Consider the following 14,305-nt stretch of genomic DNA (forward strand, 5'->3'; position numbering starts at 1 on the left):
TCTCATGATAATCATGATAAGAAAACATTTATTTCACTCCAAATTAGAATAGAACAAAAGGTATAACCTCATAATAATCGTGATAAGGGAGTATTTATTTCACTCCAAACCAAAAAAAAAAAAAAAAAAAACAAAGGGTAACACTATAAGAAATAATTTTTCCATTCATTTTTACCTGTTCATTTTAGATTTTGTACGTCTGTAAAAAATAATGATTAATATGCATATTTTATTACTATAATATTCATATTAATTGATGGACAATCTTAAGTCTTAAAAAATAATATGAAGAATAAGTAATTAATGTTGAGGATAAAATAAAAAAACACAAAAAAAGAAAATTGTCTGGAAAAATAATCCCAAGAAAAGCTTCTCGCTAGTGGTTTGCCCTAGCAAAGGAAGATGATCAACTCAATTGAAAAAGAGATCGAGTTCGTTGAGCAAGTCAAACACGATCTTATAGCACTCGAGTGCAGAAAATGCGTTAATCAAATTCTATCAATTATCTTTTTTAATATATTAAAAAAATATATTTTAAAAATAGGTATAAATAAAAATTAACCGTTTTATAAGGATTGTGTTGGAAAAACTTCGAAACACATGTTGGACCGTCTAATAAAGACAAATTCATAGTCGTACCTACAACATTTAATTTTGAGTATATGCTCAACTTCCCAATAACTTGTTATTATATGTATCCATACATACAAAGGAAGGGGAAAAAAAACATTAACAAATTAAGCACATCAAATCATGGATATTTTAAAACTAAGTAGCTCAACACAAAATCCATGTCTTCATGCTTGCAACTTATCATCCCTTGGCATATCCAACCCATTAGGTTATCAACTCTTTAAATCAAGAATCCCTTTTGAAGTAAACAAATTAAAGAAATGTACGATCCGATCTACGCTAGCTTTGAATCCTGTGAGTACTCCTCCTGAAATTTTTAGAGAAAACGGTAGCGCGACCACTAAAAAATTCGCAGGGCCTGCGAATTCGTGCCCGTTTTCTCCTATCGACTTTTTGGAAAGGGCTGCCGTTGTTTATGGAAATTGCACGTCAATTGTGTACAATGAGACAAGTTACACTTGGTCACAAACTTATACTAGGTGCAAAAAATTGGCTTCATCAATTTGTTCGCTCGGGATCGAAAAAGGCGATGTCGTTTCCGTGTTAGCCCCAAATATTCCGGCAATGTACGAGCTCCAATTCGCCGTGCCAATGTCCGGAGCGATCCTCAACAACGTAAACTTCCGCCTCGATCCGCGTACCCTCTCCGTTTTGCTTCGACATAGCGAATCAAAGCTTGTATTTGTGGACTATCAAGCGAGTTCTTTAGTCCTCGATGCGATTTCTCTATTCCCGCCTAATTTACAACGTCCGAAGTTAGTTCTTATTGAAGATAATTGCGGTAGTACACCTTCAATTTCGAGAAATGAGTTTCATAATAGTTATGAAAATGTTGTTGATGAAGGGGATCCATTTTTCAAATGGATCATTCCTGAGAGCGAATGGGAGCCCATCACACTAAACTATACTTCTGGGACCACTTATGCACCCAAAGGAGTGCTTCATAGTCACAGAAGTGCGTTTACAATGAGTGTCATGGGCTTAATTGATTGGTCCATGCCAAAGCAACCGGTGTACTTGTGGACGTTGCCAATTTTTCATGCCAATGGTTGGGGATATTGTTGGGCTATGGCTGCTGTTGGTGGAACAAACGTCTGTCTCCGTCGGAGTCATGATGCAACTTTAATATATGAAGCAATTTTCCAACACAAGGTAACGTTGATCGCTTCATCTAAAAAGTTAAGCTTTCAGAAAAAAAATATTTAATCACTTAATAATATCTACAACATATCTTACGTAACATGGATTTGATTCTTTTTTATGGATCAAAGTGACTTTTTATTATTATCACAGATGATAGCAATGAAACTTGAGTACACCTCATTTTTTGTCCATTAGTAGACATAATATTGAATTATGAGACGGTATAGTCTACCAACTTAATTTATTAGAGATAAATACTATTTCGTCTGTGCAAATTTATGTGTTCATGTTTAAGTGTACACACAAAATTCAAGAAAAAATAAAAGACTTTAAATATGTAGTCATAAACATGTATAAATATTTTTGTGGCTATAAATAATTATTTCATTAAAATGCGACCATCGTGTTTGCTATCTTAACTTATTAAAGAAAACAACATAATTAAACATCGGACTTATGTTATAAATAGCGATTTATTGTAATTTTTTTTAAACGTACACCAAAGATTATTTGTAATTATTTTTTAAGTAATTTGGTTCTGTAAATTATCTTTTATATAGGTAACTCACATGTGTGGTGCACCAGTAGTGCTCAACATGTTATCAACCTATCCAAAAAGGAAACCTCTTGATTCCCCTGTCCACCTCCTAACGGCCGGGGCACCACCCCCGGCCGCAGTCCTGGACAGGACGGAATCTTTGGGATTCGTGATAAGTCACGGTTATGGATTGACAGAGACGGGCGGGCCCGCAGTGACATGTGCATGGAAGCCAGAATGGAATCAATTGACAAATTCAGAAAGAGCAACACTTAAATCAAGACAAGGTGTGAGGATGGTAGGGTTTACTGACGTTGATGTAGTTGATCCTGAAACTGGCATCAGCATTGAGAGGAATGGGATGGCCATTGGAGAAATTGTTTTGCAAGGAGGTACGTATATTTCTGTCATTTTAATTTAAGTGTCTTTCTTTTCGTTTTAGTTCGATTTTTAATTTTTCTTTTAAAATTTGGTACCTCTATAGTTCTAGTATTATACTTCGTCTGATCTATTTTAGTTATCATGATTACTAAAAATAATTAGTCCAAAATATACTTGCTCCGTTCATATTTACTTGTTCATATTTGACTTTGCACACCTCTAAAAAATAATAAATAAAATAATATTTTACTATATCACTCCTAATTATTACAAAGCATTAATAACAAGGGTAAATATGTATAAATTAATAAATTATCTCTTAATTTTTTAAACTTGATAAGAAAAAATAGACATGTATTTTTAGTATAGTGAACGAATAGAGCAATTCCTCCCTCAACTTTGAACAATAGTCAAACTCTTCATTTATCCTAATTAAAATTTTAAAATGCCTATATACCATTTCATTATCTTTCTTAGTTTAGGGCAGAAACATACTCAAGGAACGCAAAGCTAACCCTCAAAATTGATTTTTTTACTTCTTTAGAAATCATGATATTTTCATTTTTTTTATTTAATGTAATAATTTTTTCATAAAAGTATAAACATTATTTTTTGGACAAAAAAGTAAAAAATACTAATTAAGTATATAAGTTAATGATGCTCTATAATAAAGTACATTAGCATAATGAGAAAATTAATTTTATTAATAATAATCAAAACTCTAATATTTATTTATACAAGTGAAAATAGTAGAGAATAATAACTATACAAATATATTTCAATGTAAGAAATACAAATAATTAATTTAATTAGGGACAAATTTTTTAAGATTGTGTTATTTAAATTATTTTAGATTATAATTTATGTATTACTCCATTAGTGTCAATCAAAAATTATTTATTTATATAGAAGAGAATACCCACCGCCATTTATATTACTTGACTCTCACTCTAAAAATAGTTATTTTAATTTACTTGTCCAATTTATGAAATTAAAGAAATTTTTAATATCTTTTTATTTCTACCTTATTATTAAATAATTGCATAAAGTAGTAATAGACAAATTTAAGGTTTCAAAATATTATTAATAATATTATTTTAGTAAAATACACCTTTAATTAGTTTTTTTAAGGAGTGTCATATATATCAAGAAGAGTCAAGTAATATGAAACACATGGAGATGTAAGTATACATACATATACACACACTTAATGCATATTATATTGGAATAACGGTCATAAGAATAATATTAAATTTTGTAATAAGTTCTTAAAAATATTATTCTACTTATAATGTTAAAGAACTTAAAGAAAAAGTTATAAATATCTATGTTTAAAAAATAAACTATATATAATATAAAGAGATATTAAATAAATGTGATAACAAAGAGAAAATGGACAATGCATGAAATAAAGGGGGAGTTTGATTATTGTTCAAAATTAAGGGGGGAATTTGATTTTAAAAGCAAAGTTGGAGAGTGAAAATGATTTTCACCCTTTTAGAAAATCAAGATACAACTAATTATTAGTTTTCACTTTCACCCTTAATCAAAAAATGTTAAGACAGATTAATCTGGTAAAAAAGAGTAATATTAAAATTGAGATCAAGATATAATAAATAAGGATAATTTAATTAGTCAAATTACACTTTTTAGTTATTATTTTCTTAAGAACATACAAAAGAAAAATAGGGTTAGGAGTATTTTGAAATCGCGCACACACAGCTAATTTAAGCCCACAAGATAAATAAGAAATTCTTTCTTATTTTCTTAATTAATGGTCATATCTAATCAAACTAAGACACTTAAAATAAAATAGAGGAAGTACTAATATTAATAGTCGCATGTTACTCAGTTTGTTTCATTTAATATGTGCCTAATTTAAGAAAGAAAAAGTCTTCGAAATGTTATGATCTTATTCATATCATAATATTTGTGTGAAGATAGAATTTTATCATTAACAGTAAAATAAAAGTTACTTCCTTTTGTTCAATTTTATTTGTACACTTTAGATTTTATGCACCCATTAAAAAATAATAAAATATTTGAGTAGTTTACTATAATACTCATATTAATTGATGTTTAATATTAGGTCTTAGAATATAATTTGAGGAATAAGTAATTAATGTTAAAGATAAATATGAAGAAAAAAATTAACTATCTTTTCAATGTTAAACATGACAAATAAAAATAAAAATTTATTTTTAAAATAATAATTAAATAAAAATAAATTTAAAATATAATTTAAATTAAATTATTAATATATTTCAAAAAAGAAATATCTCTTTCAGAATGTCCTAAAAAGGAAATAAGGACACCTAAACATAGTTTGGTGAGGGAGTATTTGTTGTCATAAAAGTAGTCTTTAATGTTTATTAATGTAGAATGGTCCTAAGAGGCCTCAATAAATTTTAGAATTGATGGACTAAATCATAAATGAAGAAATGATGTGATTCGTACTTGTACTCCTTTCTGTTTATTTTAGTTGTGCTTGCTAAAAATAACTGATTAATATAATTATTATTTTAAAAAATTAAAATATAATTATTATTAATTTTTTTTATTTATTCTTATTCAATAAATATGAAGAAAAATAAAGTAACATTAAATTAAGATTCAAGAATAAATAATGATAATTTAGTTAGTATTTTCTTAAGGAACATGCAAAAAAAAACATGACAAATAAAAGGGACGGAAGGCATGAGCGGAGATCTTTATATATAGTTAATGTTTCAATTTCTTTAAATTTTTTGTGTGTTTATTTTTTTATATTTTGAAACTCTGACTCCACCATTGACTGAAGGGAGTAGTTTAATAGATCAATAACAACATAATTGAAGAATTTCATTTGTTTTTTTGAATTCAGATATGTTTTCGCATCTAGTTTTATTCCTTTGATGGATTCAATTATCTAAAGTTGTATTCTCAACAGGTAGTGTGATGTTAGGATACCTCAAAGACCCTGAAGGAACATCAAAATGTATGAAAAATGATGGATGGTTCTACACAGGAGATGTTGGAGTAATGCATTCAGATGGATACTTAGAAGTAAAAGATAGATTGAAAGATGTTATAATTTGTGGTGGGGAGAACATAAGCAGTGTGGAAGTTGAGTCAATTTTGTACGAACACCCTGCGGTGAACGAGGCCGCGGTGGTGGCACGTCCGGACAATTATTGGGGAGAGACGCCTTGTGCGTTTGTCAGCTTGAAAATGGATGCGCACAAAGTGACAGAGAAGGAGTTGAGAGATTTTTGTAAAGAGAATTTGCCACTTTACATGGTACCAAGGACAGTTGTTATTGAAGAGGAACTTCCAAAGACTGCTACTGGCAAAATTCAAAAGTATTTGCTTAGGGATAAAGCCAAATCACTTATGTAAGCATGAATTCAGATTGGTCGGATAAGGATAAGATGTGGACGAAGTAATATTCAAGGCTTATTTAGTAAATAGTAAAATGCAGCTAGCAAGCTAAGTCAGTTGATTCTGAATATCGAATAGTTAAACAAAAAATATGACTTTCTGTTCTTAACTATGAGTTCAAACATAGCTATGAATTTTAAATTTTAATATTTGCTAATTTGTGTGATTTCTATATATTTATGTGTATACATACATATATTGGGAGATAGAAGGGCAGGAGTCTGAGTTCATGTGTACCTATGCTCTCTTTATTACATTATGTCATGTATAATAATATTATATTTCTTTAAAATTATTTAAATATATATGTGTGCGTCCAAACTCAAAGAGTCCTATAGGGGATGGTTAATTTGTGCACCTCTACTTGATTTGTCCTTTCAAAATCTTCAAATTTGATAAATTGAATTTTTTATTTCATTTTGTAATCGTTAAATTTTTATAGTATTAAATCTAATAGCAGTGGAGGACGTAAACATATAATCAATGTGTTAAAATAGTAACAACATATTCAGTATGAAGTAAAAATATACATGTGAAAAAACAATAATTTGAAAGTGTAAATTAACAGATCTAATAGTAAATTTCTAAAGGTTGACTTTTTAAATTTTAATTATAAATTTGCATATTCATAATACTACACTTATCGTCTTAAAATTCTAAATACGTTCTACTCGAAGATAAGATTGAACAAGCAGAAAATGGTACCACACTATTTACAAGACAATTTTGGTGCTTTTGCCAAGGTTGAAAATTGATGCACATAAGGTGATGGATGAGTAAATGTAAATAATATTTGCCAACTTTACATGGTGCCAATAATAGTGATGATTGAAGTTGAGTTGCCAAAGACTAGGAAGATTCAAAAATATTTGCTCTGGGAAAAAGCCAAGTCACTCTATGTCGGCGTAAATTTAGATTAATTAAATTTAATTGATTTCAAATATCAAATAATTTCAATTTTTAACTACAAGTTCAAACATCGCTAAGAATTTAAATATTAATATTATTAAGGTGTGATTTTAATATTAATAATATATACATGTTGAGGCATAATTAGGTAAATGAAAATGTATTCTTTGTAAAATGAGTTAATTTTTTTAAAAAGATATAGTCATATAGTTTCACATGATATCAAAGCAGATATCATGAATTCAAGCCTCATTACAATCCATTATCATTTTATTTTATTTTACATGTTTGGTTCATCAAAAGAAATCAAGCTCCTGTGAATAGTAGTGACGGATTTCTGTTCAAGCCATGTATACATACTAAAAAAATCTACTAAATAACTATCATTAGTTACTTAAAATCAAATTCTGAATTTGTCTCTAGTTGTCCAGTCGCATTGATTCTAAGAATATGGACCATTGACCAAGTTTGTGCATGTTTGACAGGTAACTTTCCAGCATGATACATGGTGTCCCTACATAAATATATTTATATCGTGATAATGTCATCAATTATCTTGCTCATAAAGTGCATTGCACCTACTAGACAATTCAATTTGATTTGGATCACAAACGCAATAAAGATTATGCGGTTAGTCACAATAGTTGAATGTGAAAGATTTTGAAACATTCAACAAATAATATTTAAGACCACCTAGGTGCAATGTTCCAAGATTTCATTTTTATTAATGACTTACTTTTTTGTTAATTCATTTTGAAAAGACTAATATATTTGTATATTTAAAATAATTGAATTTTGAACTTATTATTTTGCTCTCTTTTTATATGCATTTAATTATGTAGAAACTATATAATTAGACATACTCTACTATCATATATACTATTATTATTTGTACTTTTAAATATTACGTATCTTACCGGTTACCACTAATTAAGAGTTTTCTATCATATATTGAGGAAGATATACTTAGATACATGTATTTTTTCTACCAGATACACTAACACAGGGAGAGAAGCGAGTGAGATGAGGATTGAGGCAAGCGAGATTTGTTATGTATCCTAGATACATGCGAATCACACTAAATACACACTAATATGTATTTTTGTAATTCACATGTATTTGGTATACCAAATACATAGGAGAGTGGCGAGCAAGATGGAAAGGAGGTGTGCGAAATTTGTTATGTATCCTAAATACATGCGAATCCACTTAGATACAGTGTATCTAGAATAAATTATACCTAATTTTGACCCCATATATTTTGAGATACATGTATCTAGATATATCTGAACGTATCTTGATGCATCAAAATCTGACAAAATTTCTAATATTGCAAACTAGAGTGTATCTAAGTAATTAGCTCCTAAACTAATCGATTTATGTAAGTTTTCAATCCCTTTAATTATATCTATTGGGCGCTAAAGTAGTTTGAAAATACTTTTAATATGATATAATATTGCCTTGGATAAATACGTTCTTGGATTTTCCTAAAATACATCACATCATTAATAATATTACTATCTGTAGCTAGGGGAGGATCGACGATAGCGGGTACCCTATAATTATATTGAAAAATATGTAAAAATCATAAGTATTTATTAATGGTAGCCCACAACCAAAACTGTTTGGTTGGTTCCGTTGCAATGAATGACCCAGCTATCAATGCGAGACTTTATTCGCATACTAACAATTTCTTCCTTAAACTAAAATTTACATTACCCATCACCTCATTGGCTTATAAAAGAGCAGTCCGGTGCACTAAAGCTTCTGTTATGCGCAGGATCCGGGGAAGGGTCCGACCACAAGAGTCTATTGTACGCAGCCTTACCTTGTATTTCTGCCAAAGGTGGTTTCCAAGGCTTGAACCCGTGACCTTCTGATCACATGAGAACAACTTTACCAGTTACTCCAAGGCTCCCCTTCACCTCATTGGCTTATGTGGAGATTAATTATGTGTCAATCACATCAATCAAGTATTTATTGCCACCAGTCAACTCCCATTTTTTTTTTGTGTATGTGTCTTCAAAACTACGAGTGATCGTAGTAAATCAGCCTGTAGACAGGTAAAGACACTAAGTCGGGTCCATACTATCACTTCGCCGTGTTCATACTCGTCTCACTGAACCATCGGCTCTGATACCTCATATCAGTTGTTGGGCTAGTTAAACCAACCCAAAGATATTCATAGTAAGATATTATCAGTTTTGGGTTAAGTCTGCATGGTTTCTTGAAAAACCTCGCACGATTAAATGTATCACTAAACATTATGTATGTAGCTTCTTTTTCTTTTTAACTACTAACATGAAACATCGTTTGTACTCCTAACAACATCCACCTAATTAAATATTAGGGCAAAAGTCCAAATTAAATATCCCGTTGAATTTTATGAAATCATTTAAATTTGTCATCCATTTATAGTTGGAGTTGCGGTAAAGTATACCGGTCATGTGTTACAATATTAATCTAAATATGCCCTTATTAACTAACAACATAAGCTTTCCAAAGCATTTTTCACAAGACAGACGTCAAATTTGTCCTTAAACTATGAGAAATGGTTCTGATTTTTCCTAAACTTTTGCGAATTATATAAATTTCATTTTTCTTGGTCACCATTTATCATCACTCTAAAACTATCTCCATCATAATAGTTGATTCTCTACGTTCTAGAAACCATACACTGCTTGTAAAACACTGTTGCTGCACCACCACTTCACCTTACTCCCATGACACTCATAGAAAGAACACACAAAAATCACTACATTCAAACAATTTCTCTCACACTTTCATCTTTACAATTAAGAGTTTAGTACACCTTACATAATGTAGCTTCTTAATCTTTTTTACATTATTATTTATGTACAAAATTTAGTAATTCATTGAAATATATCAACTGAGCATCCAATTTATTTATCAATTTCCGAACAAAAATAGTTGAGCACCCATGATACAAAATTTCTGAATCCGCCATTATATATATATATATAAATTTTAAAATATTTTTTTATTTTTCATTATACGCCCTATCAAACTATGTTACATAAATTAAAACAAAAGGTTGAATCCTTTACCTAAGCAATATTCCTTAAACTCAAATGATGTAGCACTATAACTCTATAACTTATCTGTTAGAAAATGCTAGCTTTAAAATAAGAGTAGAAGTGTAAATACTATATCTTAGCTAGTACATATTTAGCTAATTAGGTCTGGGTTGTCTTAATCAAGTAGGCGTTTGGCCATATCTTTTTTTTGGAGTTAGAATTTCAAAAATCATGTTTTGCCATATATAATTTTGAAAATTTTCGAAATTTGAAAAGCACTAAACCATAGTCTTCACTCCAAATCACTCACAAAACATTTATAAACAACTTCAATTTGTATTTATGGACAAACACAACTTGTCAATTTTCAAAGACCATTTTTCACTTTGAAAATAAAAATTACTTTTTTGAAAATACTCACAATATTCATGGTTAAACGAGACCTATGTATCCCCACATATTTCATTCTTCTGTTTTTGGAAATTGTTGTTTATATGTTTAATAGCCATTTCAAAATAATTGTTGAACTTCAGCTATATATGTCTGAACTTTTGTATATCTAAATTTTGGCATGTATCCACTATGTGTATAACAGTACAGGTGAACGATATACATAATTTCAATATTTATTGCAAGCTATAAGAATTTTAACTTAGGAAAAATTACTTGATTGAGTGCTTTTTAAAAATTAATTACTGATTTTAGCGATATTTTTTTTATTTATTATCATTTATAGCAATATATAGCAATATTATGATAAATCTACACTTGTATTAAAAGTGAATTATGCATACAATATAAATGTATTATAAGTGTTTTAAAATATATATTATGTTTGTGTAGTAAGAAACTAACATAATGTATTATAAGTCTATTAAAATATGTGATAAATGTATTATCCATTTATAAAACTTGTATTATATATGTTTTATAAATAGTTCTCTGCAATATGTATTAAAACTGTATTATAAATGTATTATAAGTGTTTAGTAAAATTATTTTTTTATTGCTATAAATGATAAATATTTTCTTAATATTATATATTTATGTAAGTTTCCCTATTAACTTTAGCAATTGTGGTCACTCTAAAATATGGTTTCGGCAATTATTGTTGGGCCTTGACTTCTTGCTTTTACAACATTCTCCATATCAAATTCCATTGGGCCTTAAAGCCCTGCTGATCTGAGCTACGTTCAAATTCAATATCCTTTGAGCCCAAATTAATAATCCAAAGACAAAGTGGGATGTCTGCAAATGATGGAGTGTAGCAATTATTTTTGGGCTCGATCAATTCAAAAATACTCTAAACATGGTACGTGATTTTATCCAAAAAAAATCCCACATTATTAAAAGTACTTTTACGACCTTATATATAACTTTGTTTTATTTGTAACTATCAATATGAGATTTTTTGTTAGCACCCTCGACAATCAACCCCTTGAACACATGACTTTATTACTGAGCTTCTGAACATCTTGTGTGGCTCCAATATCTTTAGAGTATTTATGGCTACTTTTAGCCCATAAACTAGCTTCTCCTTGTTCCAAGCTCTGAAAAGGCAGTAAATCAACTCACGCATCATTATTTTGCCATCTCCATAATTGTTTTGTTGACCAATTGTTAGATTTAATCTATGTAAAAATATTCTTAATATGGTGATATTTTTAGCATTAGTCCAAACCCACACAGTGTTTTTTTTTGAAAAATCTCACACAATTAAAAGTATCCCTATACTTTATAATTTATATGGAAAAATGCTCTAATTAATAGTGATCGTAAAATGTCCCTGCCGTCAATAATATGGTTTAAAAATACCCCTATCTCTAATAGTCTGGTCCAATAATACTGTTATTGTTACGTAACAGATCAAAAAAGCCCTTTTCCTAATATATATATTTATTTTTAAACATATTTTATTCCTAATATTAATCTCCTTCTACATTTATTAAGTAAGGGCAAAGGTGAAAAATAATAGTAATAAATATATATGTCTTAATTTTCTAAAATGATAACTATTTTCGACCAATTAATATAGACCAGAGGGAGTAAAAACATGCGACGAAGAAGACTTAAGACTTTTCTATTTTAAGATCCTGTTTCAACCTTTATTTTTTACGACTTTTTTTTTTTGAAAAAACTGTTTCTATCTTGCTCTTTTTGAAATGAATTCTTTTATGAATTTGTAACAAAATGATTCAATAGCCAGAAAAATATCACAAAATTTAAACTTCACATTTTATTCCGAGCCACAAAAATATCCAATACCTCTTCTTTCTTTTTCTTTTTAAATTTTGTGTCGATCAAATACTTTCGAATAAAATGAAACGTAGGAATTAGTAAAACCTAAAAGAAGAAATAGAACGAAATGTTAAAGAAAATAATTCGTTTGCTTAATTCACCATTATTGTCAATTCAGTTTGAACACAGAACAATTATTTATATGATGTTCCTATTTGTAAGTGGAATAATCCAAAGCCAATTCACTCAAAAAATTCCACATATAATAGGAAGTATAATAAATTAAAAGAAGAAAGAAAGTCTCCCCTTGTGGGACAAAATTTCTGACATGTTATTCCATGTAGTTTTTGAAAGCAAATTTGGCCTTTTGGGATCATAGATTCCAAGGAAAATATTAAACCAAAACAGTTGGAATCTATAAATCCATGAAAGACATGTTTGATAATATAGATACTCTAACAATCATTTTATAAAACTCAACTGTCGGTGGCACATTCTTATCACACAAGACATCAGATGTGAGTCTCCATTAATTTCATCCACCCACACGCTAATATGATGTGCAGCATCATTATCTATCTCCCAATTTTCTTGAATTGTTGACCCAATACTTGAAACTTGCTCTCTTAGAGATGACTTGTATATCAATGTTCACTTCCACATCAAACATATTTTTCGGATTCATATTAATAAATAATAATATATAGTTATACATTTAATTTATTGAGAAATACAAGGTAAGACTGCGTACAATAGACCCTTGTGGTCGGGTCCTTCTTCGGACCCTGCGCATAGCAGGAGCTTTAGTGCACCTCGCTGCCCTTTATTAAAAGTTAGAGACACAACTATTTGAAAAGTTATGTCCCTTTATGTTTATAAAAGGTTTCTTTGAAAAGAGAAACAACACAATTTTTCATGAGAACAGAAAGAAAAAGAACGCAACTTTTTTCTTCCTTCTCCTTCTTCTTCTCCAATTTCAAAAAGGTTCCTGTGAAGATTTCTTCTCCGAAAAGCGTTGGAACTATTCTATGATAAGGTATGATTCATAGACTGTGATTCTTTTGTGTAGTTCGTGTCTACATATATGTGATTACACTATTAGACTAGTAAAACAAATTCAATAATCCTGTAAACTGTGTGTTTGATTCGATTTATCAATTTCAAAAACAATTATTTTAGCATTCACCACTATCGTTTATAATATTTTTCTCTTCCCACTTTTTTATTCCAGAACAATCATCTTATAGATAAGGATTGCACCATTTTTCCAATTAACGTACGCAGACGGTAAGACATATTAGAAATTAAGTGTGGATGTTTGCAATTTTGGATCTATTTGTAGAATTCCATTACTTCTTCCAACAAAGTCTTTATGTATGTGTTTGGTAGGGAAGGAAAATAGTTTTAGGAAAATACTTTAAGTTTTTTTGTTGATCAACATATTTTGGAAAATATATTTTTTACGATAATAAGTTTCTTCAAAATAAGAAAAATCACCTTTTTAATGAAAGTTGGAAAAATAAGTTGCATAAGTGGTCTTTCAAGTTCATTGTCTCCTCTCCACACATTCAATCCCCTGATCTCAACCCTTTGACTATCCTACCCACGAGCCCTCACTTTTCATCCCATTTCGTCTCCATACTATTTTGCCATCACATATAAGTACTTTTGAAGTATATTTTCTTACTAACTTACCGAACACTAGTAGATAACTAAAAAACTCACTTATTTTACAAAAAAAAAATATTTTCTAGAAAAAACATTTTCCTTCGTACCAAACACACCTTGATAAAAATAGAGTTAATGGCCAAAAACACATTTGAAGTATCACGTTGTTGTGAGTTTTCAGCATGAACTATCTACTGTTATTTTTTCTATCCGAACTAACACCGACTATTTATCAAATCGCATCTCAACTATCAATTGTTCCTTTTTCCTATTTAAATGATGATAATATTTTAGTTAGAAAAAGTGAACAACTGATATTTGAGGTATAATTTGATAA

General features: G+C 29.4%; 1 protein-coding gene across 1 annotated transcript; it reads left to right on the forward strand.

Annotated features, from left to right (window-relative positions):
• Positions 1–652: 652 nt before the first annotated feature.
• On the forward strand, positions 653–6,416 carry LOC129896435 (2-methylpropanoate--CoA ligase CCL4-like). The gene is made up of 3 exons (XM_055972336.1): positions 653–1,785; positions 2,337–2,706; positions 5,625–6,416. Exons 1-3 carry the CDS (start codon positions 754–756, stop codon positions 6,071–6,073), a joined length of 1,851 nt encoding a protein of 616 aa, XP_055828311.1. The 5' UTR covers positions 653–753; the 3' UTR covers positions 6,074–6,416.
• Positions 6,417–14,305: the final 7,889 nt, after the last annotated feature.

Source organism: Solanum dulcamara, chromosome 7 (genome assembly GCF_947179165.1).
Source record: "Solanum dulcamara chromosome 7, daSolDulc1.2, whole genome shotgun sequence".
In the NCBI taxonomy this organism is placed as follows: Eukaryota; Viridiplantae; Streptophyta; class Magnoliopsida; order Solanales; family Solanaceae; genus Solanum; species Solanum dulcamara.

Excerpts from the sequence above, each read along its gene's own strand:
- LOC129896435 (XM_055972336.1), top strand. The coding sequence starts at position 754 with ATGGATATTTTAAAACTAAGTAGCTCAACACAAAATCCATGTCTTCAT. Across the intron at positions 1,786-2,336 it reads AAGCAATTTTCCAACACAAG|GTAACTCACATGTGTGGTGC; the intron begins GTAACGTTGATC and ends TCTTTTATATAG. Across the intron at positions 2,707-5,624 it reads AGAAATTGTTTTGCAAGGAG|GTAGTGTGATGTTAGGATAC; the intron begins GTACGTATATTT and ends TATTCTCAACAG.